Genomic DNA, 24,469 nt, shown 5'->3' with positions numbered 1-24,469 from the left:
ACAACGAGGGGCAGTGAGCACTGGGCAGAGAGGTAGAGACAGTGCCAAGAGACTAGCGCAAAAGCAGAGAGCGAGAGGCAGTAGCTAGAGCAGGCCACACAGAGCCCAGCAGAGACAGTGTAAAGGTCAGAGGGACTGCGTCATCCATGCAGAGAGAAGTTGGAGTGACGCAGAGGGTCCCAGAGGTTGCAAAGTGCCTCAGAGGGCTGGCATAGAGGGGTTTGGGGTTGACGCAGAGGCCAGAAGGGCCAACGCGGAGCTTTCGAGTCACTGGAGAGGGTTTCGTGGGACAAGTTTTCTGAATACTTTTTTCCGAATAGAGAGGTATTGCCGCCAGTTATTTTTCTCTATTGGGTGAGCCAGTTTGGCACCCAGTTGTACTTGAGAAAATATTGCATAATAATAAACCCTCGGAATAGTTGCATTGGTTTTCCCGCTTTTGGTTTTTCCGGGGACATTTGTCAAAAAATAACGGTGTCACTTGTGCGTATGTTTTCTTGCAGCTGATGATCTGTAGATGTTGAGATTGTATTGTGTTTATTTCGTTATTTATATGTTTTAAATAACTTGTTCACAATTTACAAGTAGAAGAAATAAACCAACAAAATACAGATTAATTTTCTAATGTATAGACTTAGAAAATTCAACATGGTATCAAAGCGTGGTTGCAGATCATAGGAAAGATGAATGCATCAACTAAGTAGAGTATTTGTAGCAGAATCAACTGTCTTGAGTGACAAAATGTTGATCCTTGCAGAAGCGACAGAGGAAGGGTTGATGCAGAGGGACTGCGTCATCAGTCCGGGCCAGAGAGAGGCTAGCGCAGACGCTGAGGAGGGTAGAGGGAGGCTCAGGGAGAGCCACACAAAGACCAGGAGGGTTGACACAGTGGCTGAGGGAGTTGTTTTTGCTAGTGCCGGGATTGCGCAGAGCCTAGAGGCTCATTCCTTCAGTTGCTGGGGCATAGGGAGTTGTGGGCAGTTTGCGGGAGCGAAGTTGGTGGGGTACTGTGGTTTGAACAATACTTAACAGGGCAAAACCAAGGTAGAGGAGTTGCTGTTGAGGCAGATTTCTAGCCAAGGAATCCGGATCAATGTTGCGAGTGTACAGACGATTGGAGAGGGGCAATTTGATGATTGGCAAAAGGATTTCCAGGAGGGAAATCGGGACACAGAGGTAGTCCAACAGAGAACCTCTAGGCGGGAAGTAGAGAGACTCAGCGGGAGTCGAAAGGAGAACTTACAGAGGGAAGTAGAGAGACTTGGAGGAGTCGACAGAAGAGCAGCAAGATGGTCGTGAATGGGTTGAGGGATCAAGACAGGCTAGATGGGACATCCAACTTTGTGGTCTGGAAGGCCAGGATCTTGTCCATTCTAGATAGACATTGCATCAAGGGCTTCGCCTTGAGAGTAATGGCTATTCCAGTCGACCCGGTAGCTAATTTGAAGTACGAGGAGGCAATGGCCAAGGCAAAATGCATCATCTTTGATGGGGTCAAGGATCATGTGGTCCAACATATTGCCGAGAAGGAAATGACAAAGGAGATGTGGGACACCTTGAAGACATTGTACCAGCATACTTTTGTGCAAAGGAAGATGTTACTTGAGAATTAGCTAAGGTCATACCAGATGTAGAAGGGGGATCAGATAGATCACTTTCTCGGTCGGTTGAAGAAGATCCAGACCAACTAACTTCCATAGGAGCCATGCCAGATGAAGAGATGATGGTAAGGACCTCACTTAACGTAGTCTCCGAGGAGTGGGAGACATTTGTCCAAGGTTTACTGGGCAGGGCAGATCTTCCAGATTGGGAAGAATTGTGGGTGACTCTTCGTCAAGAGGAGATCAGGCGATTGAGCAAGGTGGGAAGTAGCAGCAAAGGGGTCAGGATCAAGAAGGAAGAAGAGGATGCGGGAAAGTAGGAGAGGAGGAAGAAGGAGCTCTCCAAGGTCAAGTGCTTCCACTGTGGGGAACTGGGTCATTATGCGAACTAGTGTCCGAGGAAAAAGAACGAAGGAGAGGCGTCTGACTCTAAGGTATCCCCAGTGAAGGCGGAGAAAGAAGTCGAGAAGGATGACGATTGTGCCATGAGTGCTCATGTACCTCTAGAGAAGAGGTGGGGAGACATCGAGCTATAGTCAGGAAGACTACAGGCGATGAGGGGCAGGATCCATGAGGTAGCCAACCTCTTGGATTATACCTTGCTACAGGAGGTCTGAAGAGTAGAAAGATTGGCAGATGTCGGTAGAGACTATGCAGATGAAGCGACAGAGAGTGCTACAGTGCAGGAGTCCCTAGGCAGTGTGAGGCTAGCAGGCTGCAACAGTGTGAGAGGCATGGGAGTGTTGCAACGGTGCAGGATGGCATAGAGAGGTTTGCAACGGTGCAAGATGCAGGGAGTTGTTGCAGCAACGCATAGATCAATAGAGGGAGCACTTGTTAGCGACAGAGGGAGCTTCAACATCGGGAGTGTTTCGAACTTGACACTGATGTCAGAAGTAGGGTGGATCAGTTACATACTTCTCAGCAATGTTTTAAAACTCCGACTCCGACTCGGTCGAGGGTCAACTCCGACTCTGACCCTGACTCGATATCGACTCGACCGGCTCGATTTCAATGACTCGATCGTTGTAAAAAATACATTAAATATTTATTTTTTATAAAATCACATAATTTTAAAGATTTTCATTCATGTTTCCAAACACACAGCATTAGAATATAGATAGAAGACAACATATGATCAAAGTAGGCTCATGAATATATCCATTATATCAAAATGGCACCCAGTGCACTGTCCAATACATACACGATGATGATATAGAGATCAAAACAAAAACAGATAACCAAGGAGGCTATAAATGGCCTTTACAACAAAAGTCTGTGACTAGTACTATTAGCTACTGCTAGAGTTGCCAACATCATCTGGCTCAGTGTTACTTGTGAGCGGGAGTGAAAGTGGCGAGTGAGAGCGAAAACGGGAGCAGGAGCGACATTTTCAGAAGCCCCTGGTTTGGGAGCGAATCCCAGAGGAGTTCGACAACCAATGTCACTAACATCGAGGTACATAGAGGGATTGGTGCTCTTGATTAAATACGAGTTCCATACCCTAATACATGACAAAATTCAATGGAAACATTGCAATCCTCCAATCTTGAAATTTGATAAGTCTGCTGGATTTTGAATGAAATCTAAAATTCTACTTTCTCCATATGAAATCCAATGAGGGGAATGAAATTTGAATAGCATATCAATACTAGGAGAGGGGAATGGACCCCAAATAGCATTTAAATAATTTAGAAAACACCTTGGAGTCCCCAACACTCAGCTAACAATTAGAAATTTAAAAAAAAATATGAAAAATCGCATTTTTTTTGGGTTACAGGCCGCATTCATTGACTCGGCCGAGTTATTGCGGAACTGGCTAGGTTGACCGAGTCATGACTGACTTGGCCGAGTCATGCAATAACTCCCGTTTTTTCTGCCGGGTCACAAAAAATCCCAACAACTCGGATCAACTCGGCCGTTTCGGATTCGATTCGGCCGTTTTTTAAAACATTGCTTCTTAGTAACCGAGTTTCAGTGCAGTAGCATGATGTAGCATGATGAGAGGGGGATGCAGTGTAGATGCAGTGTTGGGAGGATGGACCAACAACATCATAGATGCAGAGGGAGCTGCCATACGGATGCAGTAGTGGCAGTGGCGGGCCATGGCAACGGAATAGGATGCAGTAGTGCAGAGGCCGTTGGATGGGGAGGCCTAGCATCAACACAGGTACCAGTGCTGTATAATTACAGTGATGCTCAGTGTGGAGTATTACTAGAGTATGTCCTCACCAAGAGGGAATGTTGATTTGGGGTAGCACCGGATGTGCTCTAGCCATGCACATTGGTGGAGAGGTTAAAGCAGATGAGATCTCCAAGACCCAGAAATGGTTTGGGCAGGTTCCAACTGGTTTGGGAGATATTAAAATAATTAATATTTTTAATGGAGTTCCTAAGTCCAAACTTAGGAAAAATAAAATATTAATGGGTATTAATATAAAATTGGGATAGAAAAGTCATGGGTCAAGCCAAATCTAATCTTAGCCGTTGATCAGAGATTTAATCTCAGCCGTTGAAGGACCAATGAGAAAAGTATAAGAGGAGGCTTGAGGGTCAGTTGGAGAATACACCAGAGTGATCAGTGATTCATTTGCTAGAGAGGGGTTGCTAAGCAAAGTCGAATTAGTGATCAAAAACAAGGGGCAGTGAGTACTCGGCAGAGACAGTGCCAAGAGGCCAGCGCAGAAGCAGAGAGCGAGAGGCAACAACCAAAGCAGGCCATGCAGAGCCCAACAGAGACAACGCAGAGGCGAGAGGGACTGTGTCATCCACTCAGAGAGTAGCTGGAGTGGTGCAGAGGGTCCCAGAGGCTGCGCAGTGCCTCAGAGGGATGACGCAAAGGGGTTTGGGGCTGATGCAGAGGCCAGAAGGGCTAGCGCAGAGCTTCAGAGTCGCTGGAGAGGGTTCCGTGGGGCAGGTTTTATGAATACTTGTTTCCGAGTAGAGAGGTATTGTTGCCAGTTATTTTTCTCTGTTGGGTGAGCTAGTTTGGCACTTAGTTGTACTAATGGAAATATTGCATAATAATAAACCGTTAGAATAGCTGCATCGGTTTTCCCGCATTGGGTTTTTCCGGGGACATTTGTCCAAAAATGATAGTGTCACGACTCACTTGTGTGTTTGTTTTCTTTCAGCTGATGATCTATAGATGCTGAGACTGTATTGTGTTTATTTTGTTATTTATATGTTTTAAATAACTTGTTCAAAATTTACAAGTAGAAGAAATAAACTAGCAGAATACAGATTAATTTTCTAATGGATATACTTAGAAAATTCAACAACCTACTTTGATCTGCTGCTGTTGCCACTGATGGAGATCTTTAAAAGAGCTCGTCTCAACTCCTGCTGCAATCGGCCCATATCTTGTCTCAACTTGGCAAGGTTTCTTTGCCAAGATACTTTGGACAAATACCTGACACTCCTCTGAGACAGTATTGAGTGCCAATCGCACTAGCTCTGTGGGTTGAGGCACTGCCCCAACAGCTGACAACTAGTCCCAGATCTCCTGAATCCTGGTGAGGAAGGGGTCTATGCTTTCCACTTTCTGCATCCTGGTGCATCTCAACTTCTCCTCCAAATACATCTTCTGCTGCGCAAAAGTGCCTTGGTATAGCGTGGAAAGTGTATCCCACATCTCCTTGGTTGTTCCCTTGGCTGCTATGTGTGATACAACATGATCCCGGACACTGTCTAGGATCAATCTCTTCGCCCTCGCCATCTCCTTTCGATATTCCTTCGAGTGATCTACATATGTGGGGGTAGCTACCACTGCATCAATATATGGCTTTAGGCCATATTCATCCAAAAGGAAGGACATCGTTGCCTTGCAGATGACATAGTTGGAAGCACCGTCCAACTTGTCTTGATCTTGAAGTCAGTGGCCATCTCAGATGATGTCGAAAATATCGTCTTCCCTTTCTGCTCAGCTGCTGTTACCTCGGTCGCTATTGCTACACGAGCACTACTGGTCTGCAAGGGAATTCGAACTTCTTAAGACTAGAAGTTCTCTGAGGAAAATTTTCCCTCTTAGTGTGTGCTCTTCTTCCTCCCTACGCTAGTTGTTGAAGTTTCTAACTTTACTTAGTTTAGAAACCCTTCATGCACTTTTCCTGATTTATTCCTACCTACTTGTTATTTTTTATTAACAAGTTATTTACAAAGTAAATACTGAAAATAAACACCAGTGCATGCTCAACATATTACAGATTAGCAACTAAAAGAAATAAGAACAAACACACCACATGACACCATTATTTTTGGACCAATGTCCCCGGAAAAACCCAATGTGGGAAAACTGGTGCAACTATCTGAGGGTTTTCTTATTAAGCAATATCAGAGTACAATATGGGTACCGAAACTGGCCTACCCAACAGAGAATTTCCTTAGCAGCTATACCTCACAGTCTGAGAGAAATCTTCTGGCTGAAACCTCGAAAAATCCTTATGGCAACTCTTTAGCACAAAACTGCTCCTGCAACCCCAGCATTTGCCCAATCTGGACTGCGTCAGCCCCTCTTTGTCTCATATTGGTCCTGCGTTAGCCTTTCTAGGCCTGCGTCATCCCCAGGAGGCCTTGCGTCAGCTCTGGGAGACTCTGCGTCAGCTGCATTGGCCCCTCTGGTGCTCTGCGTAGCACTTGGCTGCCTTTGCGTGGCCCTGCGTGAGCCCTTGCTGCCTCTGCGTCACCCTCCTTAGTTGCTACGCTGCTCTCCCGGCACAATCTCTGCCTTCTCTGTGTCTCTGTACTCAATGCCCCTCAGCTGCTCCTCCTGATCCCTGATTCTATCTCTCTTAGGAAACCCCGCTCTATAGAATAGAATGATTGATCATGTGGTGTACTGTCTAAGTGACCCTCAAGCCTCCTCTTATATTTTTCCTGTTGTCATCTCAACGGCTGAGATTAAGTCCCTAATCAACAGATAAGAGTAGATCTGGCTTGATCCATGTCTTTTGGACCACTCTAACACATATTCATATTATTACACATTAATATTTTATTTTCCCTAAGTTTAGACTTAGGGACTCCATTAAAAATATTAATTATTTTAATATCTCCTAATCTGTTTAGAATCTGCCCAAACCCTTTCTGGGTATTGGAGATTTCATGTGCCCCAACCTGTCCACCAAATTTCGTGGCTAGAGCACATCTGATGCTACCCCAAATCAACACTAGTTTTGCTCTAGGAATTGCTGTAAAACTGCTGCGTCTAGCTAGAGATTTGCTCTGCGAAAAAAACTGGTTGCTCCTTCTGCCTCTTCAAACCCTTGATTTGGAGAGATCGAATATTTCTGTCCCTCAGGAAAAATCGATTTCTCCCGAAGAATTCGTCTTCTTGCCCAAGGTAACTACGCTTCCTCTGGGGTTTCAAACTGCTGCCTCTCAATGAATAGCGAAACTTCTCCTTTGCTATTGAACACTCTGACTGCTCATCTGTGCTCCAATACCATGTTAAAAATCAGTGACCCCATTCCTAATGCAACAACTGGAAATAATTCTCCTAATTGTTAATTAAACTTAACAATTTATTTACTGTGAGCTACAACAAATACTGAATCAATCACACTGCAACCTACACAAATAAACAATGGAAGAAATACTAGCACACACATAAATTGACAATTATTTTTGGACCAATGTCCCTAGGAAAACTTAACTCGTGAAAACCGGTGCAGTAGCTGAGGGTTTTATTATTATGCAGCAGTGAAATAATCCGAGTACAACTGGATGCTGAAACTGGCAATCCTATAGAAAAATATTGGCAAGAAAATCTAGTCAGGAGAAATTCCTCACTCCACAGGCAAATCTTGGAACTGACCTCAACTCAAATTGAGCCGCCCAAATTGTCCTCTGCACAGTCACTGCGTTACCCTAGTGTAGTTGCTTCTACTCTTAGCTTGGAACAACTTCTCGTCAAGCCGTTTGGGAAAATGTCTCTCTTGGCCTCTTGAAGCTTTGCCCGACTTTTGGCACTGAAATTCTGCTTCTCCCCAACAATTCGACTTTGCTTCTAGAGGCTATTGCGTTGCCCTGCATCAATCTCTCTGTGGCTTCTTTGCCTCTCTGCAAATGTACTCATCGGATCAGGAAATCGTCGTTCGGCTTCACTGTCCCTGCCCCTCTCTTACTGCTCCGATTTCAGTAGCTCTCTCTCCGGCAACTGATTGCTGCTACTTTTGAAATTAGTCTGCTCATGAAATCGATCTCTCCAATTGTATTCTCCAAATGCTCATCGACTTCTCCTTTTAATCCTTTGTTGAGACTTCAACGACCAAGATTAGATCTTAATCTATGGCCACGATTAACTTGAAATCGATCCATGTGAGTTTCTAGAACATTCACACCATAACTTAATTAATTCTGATTAATCTGTCATATTTCCTAAGTTTAGACTTAGGAAATTTATAAAAAATGACAAATAATCTAATTAAGTCATTTCTAGGTGGAATTTCCAGAAACGATTTGTGGGTTTCGGAGATCTCATGTATTTTAGTCTCTCCACAAAATTTCGTGGCTCGAACACATCTGATATTACAAAAACTAACACACCCCCCTTAGCTAACGTAGGAGATAGCTTAAATGGATAGAGTTTGGAATAGGTGACAGCCCCTTCTATTAGTTCTTGCCACCAACCACACCTTGTGGGGTTATGGGCTTTTTTCACTAACTGGTAGGTGTAGGCAGCAAGCAGTAACAGGCCCCATTGTATCCAATCATATCAAATTCTCTCATAGATTATTTAATATATTATTGCTCCTGAATGGATTTCTCTATTAGTTTTTTCGATGCTTTATTAGCTAGCCATATTTGGTTATTCACATTTGGTATCAGACCATTTTGGCTATGCTCTTATCAGAGCCATTATAATTTGGCTTTTGGCCATGTTGTCGCGCGGATTGACACGACAACGCTTAGACCGGGGGCTGTCACTCTGATCCCCGATCCCTCCGTTTAAGCCTGTCTCCTGCGGCTAAGGGGGGTAGTCCCTGTGGGATGATGAGACCAACTGTCGACCAGTTGGTTGGGAGACACGAGACACGATATGAAAAACACCAGATAGATTTGATTAACTTAGCAGACCAGTGCCTTAAGAGATTGGGGTTAAAACGATTACTTGTTAGATGATATAGAAACATGAACTGTGAACAACAATCATTTGTCATCAGCTAAATCACAATGCTCTTAAAATGACCAAAACGATATCCAGCAACTGAAAATTTTGAAAGATGAATGCTTTAATCCACCACGAGTCATGAACCATTAACCAGATATCATATTTCGTATCTCAACTTGAAAATTTAGCATCTCAGCATGAAAGATAATAATTCCCGAAAATAAAACTGGATCCGACGAAGAAAAATTTTCCAATTTTTTTTTTTTTTTTTTTTGTTTAAATTAAAAAATGAAATTTAAAAATTAATCTAAAACTAAACTATATTAAAAATAAAACTAAATTCTAAAAAGTCAAAACATATATATATACAATGACCTAAGTCATACGACATAAAAACCTAAATCGTATTTCTTTGCTTTTTTTTTTTTTTTAATTTTAATTCTTTATAAAACTAAACTAAACAAAAAATCTACGTTAAACAATTTAAAGCTAGAATTTAAAAAAAATAAAAAAATAAAGGTAGGCCGTGAAACATATTGGAGCGGCCATGCTTGAAAGACGTAACCCTAGACCACGGAAATAAAAAAATCGAATGGCAGAAGGCGATATGCTTGATACGATTACAACGACAGAACCAGAGAAAAATCATTTAAGCTTATACGTGAAGGCAGCGGCAGGAGAAAAAATGGACACGCACCAGACAAACTGGACAACTTTGATATCATACGGCGGTAGCAGAGACAGAAACGAAATAGTGCTTACGTGAAGACGCAGAGATATGTGACTCAACCAAAGCAAAAATGTGACGGCAACCTATCAAAATCGTGACCTCGATTTGAAACAAAGAAACTGAATGCGGAAACCATGAACAGCTAATGCGGCAGAAACAAAAGAAAACAATTTAGAGAATACCTGGAGACGATCGACGCAATGATTTTGAGAAAAACTTGAATCGATTTTACCTGTTCGGCTTTCTAGAAAGTCGATTCTCTGTCGGCAGCTCAGCATTTCTGAAGGGAATCATTTGCTAACCGAGACAAAAGAAATCGTAGCCCTGAGTCGTTGATACGCCGATTGCCGGGCTTTCTAGAACTGGTATCGTTTCAACATTTTACTTCTCTTATCGTGCATGGACGAGGATTATACATCTATGAAACGCTGGAGCTGCTGTTTTTCTGCGTGAAGGGAGGTCGGACTCGGATCTGCTGGCTGAGCAGGCTGTATACACATAAAAATTTATTGCATTCAGATTTAACAATGAAGCCTGCATCAAAAATTTTGAAGGAATTGCCTGTGGGCCGATCCTGGGCAACTGCAATGAAAAGAAAATAAAACCCTAATTAAAAAAAAAATTGCATAAAGCAAAAATTTGAAACCCTAGATCAGAAAAATTCGAAACCCTAAGACAGCTGATTTAATATACAGATTTGGCCCCTTAACAGCCAGATTCAACAATAAGCACGGAAAACATTTTAAAGAACAGAAATTTCAGATTGTCACTGTGAAGAACTTCAGAAAATCTCTCATGCAAACTTAGAAAAATAAACTGAATGATAGACCCAGGATCAAATCCAACTGGGCTCAGCAAAAAATGCTTGCGGGAGTTGGCTGGTTCAGTCGAGAACTTCCCCGAACGCCCACAAAGTTTCCTTCAATGATGTTTTCTGCACAACTCAAAACAACTGTCAATAAAGAGGGCAAAAATGCTGCTAGATCTCAGGAAGTAATGGAGATACCTGCCATTACTTCAGAAACCCTAACAACACCCAAACCCTAGCAAGTGAACAAGATACCTGTGCTCACAATACTTTACAAAAAGCTATTATTAACGGCTGAAAATAACATACGCAGAAAATGAAACAATCTCACAACATTTTAAGAGAGTAACACCAGCAAGATATGGACCCCAAAGTCTTCTTTTATTAACCAGAAACAGATTTACAAGAGAGCTTCTTCAGTATCAGACTCACAAATCCAATGCTCTGAAATGACCCCTAGCACCCTATTTAAAGGAAATGATCCCAACGGCTAGTTCGAGTGATCCATGTAGAAATGATCTCGACCGTTGATGAGGATCAAGACATCTCTTGATCTCATCCGTCGATTTATTCACTTAAAATATTATTATTTTATTAGTTAGGGTTTTTGCTTTATTTTTTAAATTTTTATTATTTTCTTATTTTTATTCATTTTTTAATTTTTAATTCATTTTAAAATGGATCATCGAACTAAGCCTTTGGAAACATCACCTAGGACCTAGGACTTAGGACTCATGAGGGGATTTAAAACATTTTTCGACCCTCAGGACACATTTCATGACGACTTTTTACAATTTACATATTAAGGGGGAAAACCCCTTTAATACAGACCCGCACAAATCACCCAGTTCTGCGGCACAACTATAATCTAGCAGATTAACACACTAGGATTCTCCTAAAGTTCTAATGACAAAATGCATCCCGGCTTTGGGTCAGGTTTGAAGGAAAACTCTGCCGATCATGGATCGGTGAGACGAAAAACCTTCCGGGACGTAGATTACCATTAGAAAGTTAGGTCCACCTAGGCAATTTTACATACATGACTCATATCTGCTAAGATTATTTACAATTCATACATGCAGACTGGGTTTACAATCAAAAAATGATCAAGTTGCTGATGATGGCAGGATGGCACGGACATGCTGATCAGGTGCTGCCCCTTTTGGCCAAAAAAAAGGGGGTGTACTGCATGGGTAGTTGACCGGTAGTGGTCAACAGGCCATAAAAATGTTTCTTTAGTTTAGGTCTTGACCAAAACTAGGTCTTTGGCCATTTTCTAAATTTTGTTGAAGAAAAAGTGATTCCGTTGGCTGATAGTGTTTAAAAGGGAAAAGTACTGCTATTGCAAATCAGGTGTTAGTTCATGCAGGTGCGGTCCATAACTATATATTAAAGAGTTAACCACAACTAAAAATCAGGTTTTGGCTCTACAATCTAACTATAGAGTAACCTGTCACATTAGTTACAATAATAGTGACAATGGTTGCTGCAATGTGGCAGAACAATGAAAACAATTGCTGCATTGAGGCTATGATAGTAATCGTGACGGAAAATAACCATCGAAGGCACCAGAAAGTATCTCCAAAATTGTGTTGTCATCAAGGCCACCTCTAGTCCATACCGAATATATTGCTGCCAAAATAAAAAATAGCACTCAACATTTCAGGCATAAAAGAGGTGACCCAAACTACCATTCAAGGATCAAAGCAATTGCTCATTGTAGAATTCCGCTGGTGGAGAAAAGCATGGAAAAGACCACACGTTTAATGCGATTGTTAGCGATCATATGAAACTGTCATTATGTGAGCTGGTTGTCCAGTGAAATAACTCTGCCACAGATAACAAAGGTACCCAGGGTTGGACAATTGTTACGTTTGTTGGAGATCAAATTGCTACTCAACAGTGTGGCAATGTGGAAGAAGAAAATGAAATGAAGCCTAAGCCTTTGGATCGTGACTAGTTAGCACCGTCATTTTGGATTACTGCATATGTTTAAAATTTTCAGAACGTTACTGTTTAAATTGCCTCATATACACTGGCAATTGCAAGTGATGATCCAGAATTTAACTTTGTAACATTAGTACGTAAAAAATATAGATACCAAAAATAAGCCAAGAAAAAGCTACATGCACGATAAAAGAAACTCATACTACAAAAATACCTTGTTGACATCCTCATCATAAAAGCAAATACTTTAACTAGTCAGTGTATCAACATTATTCATAATGGAAGCAACTAACTTATGTTCTGAAAAATATTGGGTTCAGCAAAATTAAGACCGACAATAACAATTCATCTTGGAAAGCCTATATGCACAACGCTCCACAAAAGATCGAATTGCAATGGTTAGGTCTTTTTTCATTTTGACAATTTTTCTCAGCACTCAGAGGGTCATATCATCTTGTATCATTGAAGATGACAGCTCTAGGAATTGGGAAAGATATGAAGATGTTACAAGACAAAAAAAAATATCTAGCCTTTTCATCAAATATGCTTCAAGGATAAAGCATTTATAAGGGAAAGGCAATGTTATGAAGATTAATATATTAAATAATATAAATAAATAACTCAATTGAATAATAATTAGTATAAAAAATGGACATGTCTCAAGAGACATGACTATTAATGAAAGGGAAGTCCTCTTAGGCATATATACAAGGCCCCATTGTATCTGATCATATCAAATTCTCTCGATCATTATTTAATATATTTTTACTCGTAAATTGATTCCTTTATTATTTATTTTCGAAGGAAAAATCACAACTTTATATTAAAAAAAATAAAAATTTACATAAGCAGATGCACAAGGGCATTCATATATTATCCCTTAGGACCATTTGTATGTTCTTGAGGCGCTTAACGTAGTCAAAACTACCAAAATTTACAGCTACCCAGATAAAATGGTTTTCTCCTTTTTACCTTTTTTCTTTTGAACTTTGTGGCATACCCTAGAAGATGGAGTAGTCATAACAATTGCCATCTCTTCTCCTTCTACTATTCCTGGTACTTGTCGGAATCCGAACTCTTAGAAACGTGTGTTCACTTTATTCCACCTGTACCTTGGCTATTAGTCTTTTCCTCATGCTGATTTCCTGGAGTCTGGACCACCGCTAAGGCGTTGGATTCCTCTGTATGTTTGGCCAGGTCCTTCTGCTGCTCTTCTCCTTCCTCTGTTTGGGAACCTTGTTGAGTCTGTACCTCTGGATGTTGTTGGCTCTCATCCATTTCTTCATCTTCATCATCATAACAGTACAGATCTAGAATTGATTTCTTTATTATATTCCAAGTATTTTGGATATTTTGTTAGTGAGCTATATTTGGTTATCATAGTTGGTTCTCTAATATGAAGTCATATTAATACCCACAGATAGCCAGAACAGGTCAATGGGAGTGAAGTACATGAATAAGTTACAGTAGGATTAGAAATGCTAGAGGCATCTCCTTGCTGGAATTAAAACAAAACTAGAATATTGATCAATAAAGACCCAGTGAAAGTAAACTCTAAGATGTAAAGTAAATAGCCAACTACACAAAATAGAGAAGGATATAGGATAGACAATGTCTAAAGGTAAATGATAGCCATCTCTAGAACCATCTGTATCAATTAGCCACAACTGGTCATCTGGTGCATAGGTGCTAGTCTGACTCTCATACTGAATCCTTATTTCACGTGGTTTTTCTGCTTCCAATATAGTTTTTCCTACACATGGAAGGTTTTCTTTGCTGATTTGTTTTTATTAGGTGCTTTATTTTCTACCATGTTGCACCTCACCCTTGAGTCACATTAAATATTGCATATGACTAGGATGTATTTTTTAATTTCTTTCTTTCTTGATTTACATCGTTGACAATTATTTGTTCTAGTCTACCTCTGGTCTTCCATATGTTCCAATATTTTGCAGCAGAGTCAGCTGGTAAGATCCTGCTCCTAACAGCAACATTGCTGAGAGAGAGAGAGAAGGTGGGTGGAGGGGGAGAGGGGGTGGGGGTTGGATGAAGGAATTTATATCTTACCTGTGCATTATAATAGCAGTTTTGAAAGTGCTTCACACCGTGCTTCTAATTGATTCTCTTAATTGTTACACATATGTCATTGATCATAATTCTGATATCCTGTTGGGTAGTTGGTTACAGGGATAAACAAAGAACATTTTCATATATGATTATGGTAGTAATATACAGCTTTAAATCGTTCTTCTCTTTATGTTGACATTTGATGTGTGTATATGGACAGGCAGACTTTGACCTCCATGGAGAAGAATGGGAGTGGGGAGCTTATAAGTCTCAGAGGGTTATTGCAGTTGGAAGTTACAGTAATAACAATGGTTTACGTCTTGATAAGATTCTGATACAAAGAGACAAAGCAACTATTCATGCAGATGGGACATTATTGGGGCCGAGGACTAATCTTCATTTTGCTGTTCTAAATTTTCCTGTTGGATTAGTTCCTTATTTATTGAAGGCCTTTGAGTCTTCAACTATGGATCCTATCCCTTCATCATGGACACCTCTAGCACCTCTGAAGGGAATTTTACATATGGAAGGAGATCTAAGAGGAAGTCTAGCAAGGCCACAATGTGATGTACAAGTAAGACTTTTAGATGGAGCTATTGGAGGTGTTGACCTTGAACGAGCTGAAGTGGTTGCTTGTATTACATCAGCAAATCGCTTTGTGTTTGATGCAAATTTTAAACCTGTAATCCAGAGTGGGCATGTGCATGTTATTGGAAGTCTTCCTGTGGCTCCTTTGGGAGCTGATATGCTAGCAGAGGAGAATATGGAGATGGAGCGAAATCAGGCAATTTGGGCGAGGGAATGGATACATGATAAGGGAGTTCTTACTGGTAAAAATGATACGAATGTTAAAAAATTTGGGAGAGATAGAGGGGATGAAGGCTGGGAAGTTCAATTGACAGAAAGTTTAAAGGGTCTGGAGTGGAATCTGATGGAGACAGGTGCAGTTAAGGTTGATGCAACTGTGAAAGATGGTGGGATGATGTTAATTACTGCACTGTCTCCCTATGTCCGTTGGCTCCAGGGAAGTGCTGACATTGTTTTGCAGGTAGGTTTTTGTTTAGTTTATCAGGTTATTCATGCATATTGATGCTTAACTTCTGCTTTTTTTTCTTTCTTTCTGAGCTTTCCTTATAGTTGTTATGTCATTGTTGCTAATGGATCAGTGTGGTTTATTTCCAGGGAAACGTAAGCAATAGTTTTTGAAATTGCAATGGCTAGTTTTATATCAATTTCTGTGTCACTGAAAACTTTAGAAATGGAATTTGTTCAATTGTAGTTATGTTTCTTATCTTTCAGTTTCCTATCTGTTATGTGACACAAAATCCAAGTAAAAGAGTGATTGCAAAAATTATAAAGAGATAGCTCTAATCAATTATTTTCATTTTTTCAGCAGATTCTTTCTTGCTTCTAATTGCTGTGAAGAATGAGATTGTTTCCATCTAGACACGTGTTTGTACAGGATTTACTCAGTTTTGTCTCATTTGATATGGGAAAGGAACAGGCAGCCATTACATGTTGAGGGAGGCTTTCTGACAAGCTATCCCATTTTTCAAGTATGGTTCATGTTACAATGGTAATAATAGTAGATTTTACCTTCCAAGTGATTTCTCCTCCTGTAGAGTAATGATAACAATAACACAACCACATAAAGGAAGACAAGATTGCATTAATAATGAGATGTATTAATGTCCAATGAATAACCATAAATAGGTAAATGGGACTGGAGGATACAACTAGTACGAGTACCAGTATAAGAAAGTAAAAGCTTTCTTATAAAGGGTTACAAGCTAGTTGAGTCGTTCCACTTTATGAATGTGGGATAGATTAAGAAACATGCTACAGGGAAATAAAATGTAAAAGCATAAAATAACCTAAGGTTGGAGTGAATTTATTAATCCCTATGCTTAATATCTAATTGACCATTATAATCTTATATTGACTTTAAAGTTTAACACCTTACCTTAATGGTCAATCTACTATCTACACCAAGCTTATCTCAAAACTTTACATATTGTGCAGGACCTGTTACCACACAATGTAGCAGGACCCTAAGGAATGGAAACCTAAAGGACAACTACTAGATTAAGTGACAACAATGGGTTAATGACCCACTATCACCTCAGTCAGTGTCCCCAACTCTTTACGGTTTTTCACCGATGGGAGGAGTCTCGATAACAAGGGAATCACTTGGAATGAATAGATCAATGATTTAAGCGTGAAGTGATTCTAGTAAGCCCATTCAAGGAGAGACACAATAATGGTTCAATGCTTCAACGAAGCTAAAGGCTCTCCAAGAAAGACCTAGGTGGAGATCAAGACCTAGGGTTTCAGATATGCAATGGTGATATGCACTCCTAAGGCCAAGACTCTAGGAGATGAGATAAGACCTCTCAAGAAGCTCTATGTGATGATTTGATACTTTAAAACGCTCTTCGCTCCTCTTGAGAGAGCTAGAAAGTCTTGCGCTAGACCTAGGCTTCTATAAATAATGGTGGGAGGAAATACTTCCAAGGCACTCACTAGGTCAAGGCAAGGAAGGAGAAAGGGTTTCTTATGATTTATTCCACCAAATACAATGCTCATACAACCCTCAAGAAAGCCACCTATAGAAGGAAATGTTGATTTTGGGTAGCATCGGATGTGCTCTAGCCTTGAAATTTGGTGGAGAGGCTAAGGCACATGAGATCTCCAAGACCCATAAATCATTTGGAGAAATTCCACTCAGATGCGGAGTTATTAAAATAATTAATATTTTTAATGGGTTCCTAACTAATCTGAAAATGGGGCACTTAAGCTTCTTGCCTAAGTTACAAGAACCTCTCCCACTTCCAAAGCTTGAAATATTCCCAACTCCAATTGATTAACCGATGCGGAATTAAAAATGCTTAAAAATATAGGTGTATGCTGGTATTTGTTTTTAACTGATTACATGCTTTAATTTTTGTTGTTGTGCTGTAAGTTGATGTGCTTAAACTGATATATAAATGCATATAATAGTAAATAAAACAACAGAGACAATGCAACAATAAAACACACGCAAAGTAGCAATATTAATTAGGAGTTCACCCACAACTCTTGGGCTACATCTCCGTGAGCTCTAGTCAATTCAACTAGGCTCTCTGGGATTATGATATAAGTCCTTTTTACAAGCTCTTGGCTCAACTCCTGCTATTCTACATAGAAACAGTGGGTTCAGACACCATTTTATCCCTTGGCTCTTGAAGCTCTGGCTCTTGGCTCTTGGTTCTGGCTCTTGGTTCTAACTCTGGCTCTTCGGCTCTGGCTCTGGCTCTGGCTCTTTTCTGCTCTCTATCAGTTTACAATTCTTTGGGCTTTTCACTTGAACTCCAAGTGACTCCCTTGGTTGCCTTTTTGCTTTTACGCTGCCTCCTTCGCCTTGGCTTCACTTTCAACAACAAAAACTCCAACAACACCCTCAACAACCAATCGTCTTTTTTTTTTGTTGTTCTGTGGCTTTTTAAGCCAAATTGGCGCTGCTGGTTCATTTCTGCTTATCGACTTTCTGTCTTCCAGCCACAGTCCACTCAAATCCCTTCTTTTTGAGCGTTAGCAATCATTGCTAAACACCCTCGGGGATGGATGCCACCTATTCTGTAACAGAAGGTGAAATCTACGCTTGAAATCCCCAAATTTTGGCATTCTCGGCTTACACAGGAAAATATCCCGGACACGGGAAAAATCCACAGAAAACACTGTTCATGCAGACTTCAAATGTCCTCAAATCCGGCCTATACTCCTATCGGGTCCGCCCACAAATTGCTGTTGCAAAAGAACCATCATAAGATAAGCATGAAGTACGTAAACAACCAATGCCTTCCAAGTATTTGCTCTTTAAGAAATGAAATTGTATTTTGCTTAAAATGAAGTGAAATGTTTTCAAATGGAAAGCCAAAATAACCCTGAAAATTGAAACAATAAATTGTTAGCACAAGATATTATAAATGCTTTGGAGATGAATAAGTCTACAAATCAACGCATGGAAACTATCTTGCTGAAGCGGACAAAGTTCCTTCTACAGATTAATTACTCCAAAAGACTTGGAATATCCAATTATCCATTAAGAATATACATATTATATTAAAATGAATAAGAAATAAGAATGTATTACAATGAGAACGAGAGGCTTGCTTATATATCAAGCGTCTCTTCATGAAGAGTCATGTCTCAATTAGACATGCCTCTTCATCCTAATTACTATTTAACTAATAATTATTTATGCTTATTATCATTTATATTATTTTACATTATTTATATATATTTTATTTGTTACATTGCCTCCTTCCTCAAAGAGCTTTATCCTCAAAGCTTGTCGATGAAAAAAAGCTTGATCTATTTTTTGGCTTTGAACGTATTTCTCTCTTGGACCAGTCATCTTCGTCGATACAAGCTAATATGATCTTCTTAGTGACAAACAGAATTGTCGCATTGAGAAGGGATCAGACCATCCCAGATTAATCTTTTGTATAGTATTCTAATCATTGGAATTTTGTAACGACTTGTCAGCATAAGACTAGATTGAGGTTACATCACTATTATAGGGAATATCAGTTTGTTGTTTCTGGTCTGAATGGTACCGATACATAGCATGGTTGATTGGTCTACTCTCGTGATTTGGATGTTGATATGGAGTTTTTAGATTTTCTTCTGGCGAAGATGTTGTTGAATTAGTTATGGAACATTCACTTGGGATGTCCATTGTCTGCACTGCAACATCTAAGTGTGTTGCTTCTTTAACTGACTTGTCTTCTTGAGTTGCCATATTCACTCGATCGGTATTTGTTGTTTTGTCATCAACTTGAATTCCTGATGCTTTTTTCTCGATAAGTTGTTGTACCTTGTTTTCTAATGACTTCTTATCCTTCTTAAGTTTCTTAATTTGCAACAATAATTTTTCGCTATGGTTTTTAAATCGAGAAACTTCTTCATTTTTGTCAACATTGATTTTGTCAATTTCTTTTTACATATTTTGTAATACCTTTTTACCTTCTTGAGATATTACTTTTGAAATATCTGAGATATCTTCTGGTGTTACTGAATTTGGTTTTAGTGTAAGATCTTGGAGCGTTATTTTCTTCTTATTGTAAGAAAATGTTAAAAACTTCTTCTTTGTATTTAGAATAAAGGAACCTAGAGTTTCCATCCAAGGTAAACCCAAAACAATGTCACTATCATTAAACCATAAGGTTTTCACGGTGAATTGTGAGGTAAAAGTATAATCTCCAATATTTAGGTGTAGATTGCTTATGTCGTATTGTTTATCACATATGCCAGAACAATTTGTTTCAATTATATTTGATTCAGGAATCACCAATTGGTTAGCACATTCATGACTAACATATTTATTTTCTTCAGCAAGACTGATAGAGATTATGATATCTCTTCCGGCGAGTGATCCTTTGACTTTAAATAATGTATCAACTCTTTTACTAAAGGTTCTAGGAAACCTTTCATTACTAGTCTCCATTTTTGCCTTGATGTTTTTACGTAAACAATATGTCAACTGGAGCTATTTTTATTATAAAATATCACTTATTTCTTCTATATATATTTTTCAAATATTCTCCTTTAATGTGGATTGTTAAAACTTGAATATCCTTTTATTAAAAAAGTACTCCTTTATATTGTTGCCCTCTATATATGTATGTATTTCTTTATATTAAGACCCCTTTTCAAAATAACTTTATTATCTTATAATAATAATAGTTTCACTTCTTTTTTTAATAATAAATTGGTCCCTTTTTTATATACTTAATTACTTCCTTGATAAATTTTTAATGTCACCCCACTTAATAAATATAAAGGTCACATCTTTTCATATGACACAGTCATGATGTTAAAATACTATGGGCTATTACCATGGGTTGTTTTTAAAACCTTCGTAAAGTGTTCTCCACGTAAAAAGTAAAACGTATTCCTTTTGTTTTTTGTTTTGTTTTGTTTTTTGTTTTTCTAAACATTTTAAAATACCATGGGAAATTACCATGGGTTGTATTTAAAACCACAGGCTTATCCACGTAAAAAGTTTTAAATATACTTGGTATGAGATTTTGTATCCGTTTTGTTTTTTGTTTTACTTTTTTTCTCTTCTTTTTTTAATTTATTTACTTATATATATTTTTTTTGGTTAATTTTTTTTATGGCCAAAGGCTTAGAAAAACGGAGAAAAGGAGAAACTCCCTAATTCTGAGCAAAATGCTTCAATTGTATGGCAACAAGGTTGACGAATTTCGATAGCCAAGGACTTGGATCAGAGAACTTGCTCTATGCACCGATTAAGCAACCTAGAGGACCGAACTGCGTCTGATACCAAATGAAGCGAACAAAGTTCCTTCTACAGATTAATTACTCCAAAAGACTTGGAATATCCAATTATCCATTAAGAATATAAATATTATATTAAAATGAATAAGAATAAGAATGTATTACAATGAGAACAAGAAGCTTGCTTATATATCAAGCGTCTCTTCATGAAGAGTCATGTCTCAATTAGACATGTCTCTTCAACCTAATTACTACTTAACTAATAATTATTTACGCCTATTATCATTTATATTATTTTACATTATTTATATATATTTTATTTGTTACACTTGCTCAAAATGATAGAAAAAGAATTCAAATGTTAGACCAAGATGACAACATGCAATTAAGTTTGCAACCCAAAATAATAGTACTTAAAAGTGAAATCAACCATTCATGACAATAAGCAATTAAACCAAAAGATGAGTCAATTTCCAAGTACAAGAAAATTAAACTTGCTGCAAAATTAAAAGAGACTACAATGCTTGCATCCAAAGTGCCTCTTGAAATAATATTTTCATGTGAGACTTTAAGCCAAAGCAAATGTGATGGAATGCTTTTTTTTTTGTTCATTTTATTTGATTAAGTGCTAAGGCAAAGTTACAATAGAACTCTAATCCTCAGACCTCATCCTCGTCCAAGTATTTGGATCTCACAATGAGGAGTCAATAGAGGTAGAGGGTCCCTAAAAGTCTATTCAACCAACATAAGTTGGAGGTAAGTTTTAGTGATGCTTGGGGCATGTAAATAAATTAACCAAACAATGAGAATTAGCTTCTACTTGAAATGTACTTGCTTGACATGAAATGAGATGTTACTTTTTGGAGAAAATTTGTCCAAATACTTGATGCATGTAAAATGTGTTTAATGGTGAAGCATAAGTAAACTTGGAACTATGTTCAAGCCAAAATAAGATCAAGTAAAAAGTGTTTGCATGCAAAAAATTTGAACTTGTTATAGATTTAAAACATGTAGTAAGTTAAAATAAAGTGCATGCAAAATGAGTGTGATGCATGTTGTGTTAATTTCTCAATTAGATGATATGCATGCAAAATGATATAAACCAACAAAGTCAGATCGCTAAGTCTATCCAAAAGGTGGAGAGATAGGGATACCAATGGGTAAAACCCACGTTCCCAAAATCATAAATTTTATTAGTTGTTACAAGAAGGAAAAGACAATGAAGTCTTCTCTTAAATCCAAGGAAAGTCTTAACAAATTGGAATCAAACCATAGACTTTTCTTCGCTGAAGATTTCTGCAATTTGAGGTCTACAAAGGCTCAACAAAATGCAGATTTTTTTTGAAGAAGAAGAGGAGAAGATAGGTCTCCTTATGGCCACGACGAAGAGAGAGCGAGAGATGGCCAAAATGAACTCGGCCTTCCTCAAGAAGAACACGACTTTATCCAAGATGAATCTGACTTAAAGGTGGAAGTAATCTCTAAATCTGAGTCCCAAGGTCTTGCATGCAAACTTGTAAGTAATTTTCCGATGATGAATCCCGCAAGTAGCTGCAAGAGAACAGATTAAAAAAAATCTACAACAACAAATGTTAGCTCAAAATAACTACAAAGTATGTTACAAAAATAATCTACAAGAGGCTAGGCCAAAGAGTATGAGCAAACTCTCCTCTTTGACTAGCCATGACTTAGCTCTTTGAAATAGCTAGATATTGATAAATGAAGTACAACATGTAAAAAATAATTTTTTCCAAGTTTGATATTTTGATGCAAGAAATAAAAGCTTTAAGAGACTTGAAAGAATCCCTGCAAGACACAAATAAGATATAGATGAGATTGGAATTCAAAACATGTGGGTTCTCCTTGAATATTTTTCAAGAATGAGTCGATTCCTCCAAGAATTTCCGCTCATGTTTGAATACCTTGACCAAATAATGATTCATCTACAAAACTTCACCACAAATCATTAAATCGACATAAAAATAAATAAATGCAGGGGAAAGAATTCCTAGAGATACATCTATTATACACTAGAATATTTCCTTTCCTAAAGCAAATAATTAATTCCTATGCTAATATGAGATAGTTGCATACTAACATAACATGAAACAAATATAAAAGAAATAATGACTTGAGAAAATTGATAGAACCATAACAACAAGTCAAGAATTTACCACACATGCAAGGAGAAGAACACCATCACGCTTTACCCCAAAGACTGTTGTATTATATTGCAAGTAGTGAATACAATCCCGCAGAGTCTCCTCAAGCACAAGAGCTCGTATTACATGATACAATATGAGAGCCCATGGCTTTATTATATAGAGAGTTGGTAGCAAATCCCAATGAAGAATGACAATGATAAATGGCATTGGAGCCAATCCCAATGTAGAAGTGATTAAACAAGTGGCATAAGGTGACAATTCCAAAGAGAAATTCAAATTTGTTGAATGGAGCTCCAATGCCAAGTGTAAAAATCGAATTTTGGCATGTGGACATCATTTTCTTTTTACCTTATGTGCCAAATTCGAATTTTATGATAGAATGACAAGTGTATATGGATGGTAATCCATGTAGGGACAATTTCCCACAAAAATCTCCACCAAATATTCTCCCAAATTCTCCCAAATGTGCATTAACTTCACAAATTCGAATTTCCAAACAATTTTTTCTTTTAATGCTAGAAATTCGATTTTATTTGAGCACATGTCCTTTCCTTGATTTTGGGAGTCCACATCACCTTGGGACTTCACTTTAACTCCCCCAAAATTTTCCACCTCATTTCCACAACATTTAGAATGTGTGGATATTTATTTTTCTCCATTTATTTAGTTTTTGGCTTAATTAATTGCTAGATTTTCCACTAAACCTAGGAAAAGTTGGTTTTGAGGGTTCAAAACACATTTTTAACCCATCAAAGTCTGTCATAGTAAGAAGTTGAGGGTGAGAGGTGCAAATTTCATTACTCATACCCCGTACAACTTCTCTAGATATCACTTATTACATTACAAATACAATTTTATTAGCAATTTCCGCAGTGCGAAAAATCTAAAAAGTTAAAAAATGACTACCTAAACCTAACCAAATTCCATGATTTTTTTTTTGTGATCTAGTATGGTAATATACATCGACTCTAGAGACTAATTCAACCTCCAAACAGTGACCTCGGCTTTTGGGTAGAACAAGAGTGAAAAAACCCAGAAAATTATCTGTCTTTGAAAAAGAAGGGATAATTAACCAGATATATAAAACACTCCAAGGTGTACTCATTTGCTGATCAAGTCCCAACATCCTAGGCCTGTTACAGACTCAAAAACTCATCATTACTAGTATCACTTTTTACAATTCTCAGCAGGGTGTGGAATTTGGGTACAAGAAAGATGATGAGAAGATAGAAGTAGAGTTAAAAACTCTATTGACTGATGATATCTGATAGTACAAGTGTCCTCTGGATCATCCTTGGGCATGGAGTCTTCATATAATCGTCAGGGGCCACTCCAATGGTCAATAGGACTAATGTCCTCGAAAAAACCTAATATGGGAAAACCAGTGCATCTGCTGAGAGTTTGTATTATTAAGCAGTAATTTTTTAGTACAATTCTTCAGATGCCCAAACCGACAATCCTATAGAGAGATCGAACTAGACAAAAAGTAGTGAGATGATCTCACCCTGTCACTGGATAATCTGGTACTGATCTGCGTTGTCGATGAGCCTCTTCGCTGCGTCTGCGTAGAACTGCATCACACCCATGCAATCATTGTGTCACTGCTGTTGGGACTGTGTTGCACCTCCTCTGATCCTCTGCTGGCTGGAAACGTCAGCCCTCTGTTCTCCCGGTCTCACACCACGGCTCTGATACCTGATCCCGACTATTTCTCAGCAGAATTTCAAATTCCCTCTAAAGCTCTGCACTGCCACA

General features: G+C 38.7%; 1 protein-coding gene across 1 annotated transcript in view; it reads left to right on the top strand.

The window, feature by feature from the left end:
• EMB2410 (embryo defective 2410) overlaps positions 1-24,469 on the top strand; it is a 541,348-nt gene that overhangs the window by 386,346 nt on the left and 130,533 nt on the right. Inside the window, exon 17 of the mRNA XM_089441428.1 lies at positions 14,485-15,312. Coding sequence (XP_089297554.1) covers positions 14,485-15,312 — 828 coding nt within the window. The remainder of the gene's footprint in view (positions 1-14,484; positions 15,313-24,469) is intronic.

The sequence above is a fragment of the Pinus tabuliformis genome, chromosome 9 (genome assembly GCF_031772625.1).
Source record: "Pinus tabuliformis cultivar Carrire ecotype Pingquan chromosome 9, CPIR1, whole genome shotgun sequence".
In the NCBI taxonomy this organism is placed as follows: Eukaryota; Viridiplantae; Streptophyta; class Pinopsida; order Pinales; family Pinaceae; genus Pinus; species Pinus tabuliformis.
This window is presented reverse-complemented; position numbering and strand designations above follow the sequence as displayed.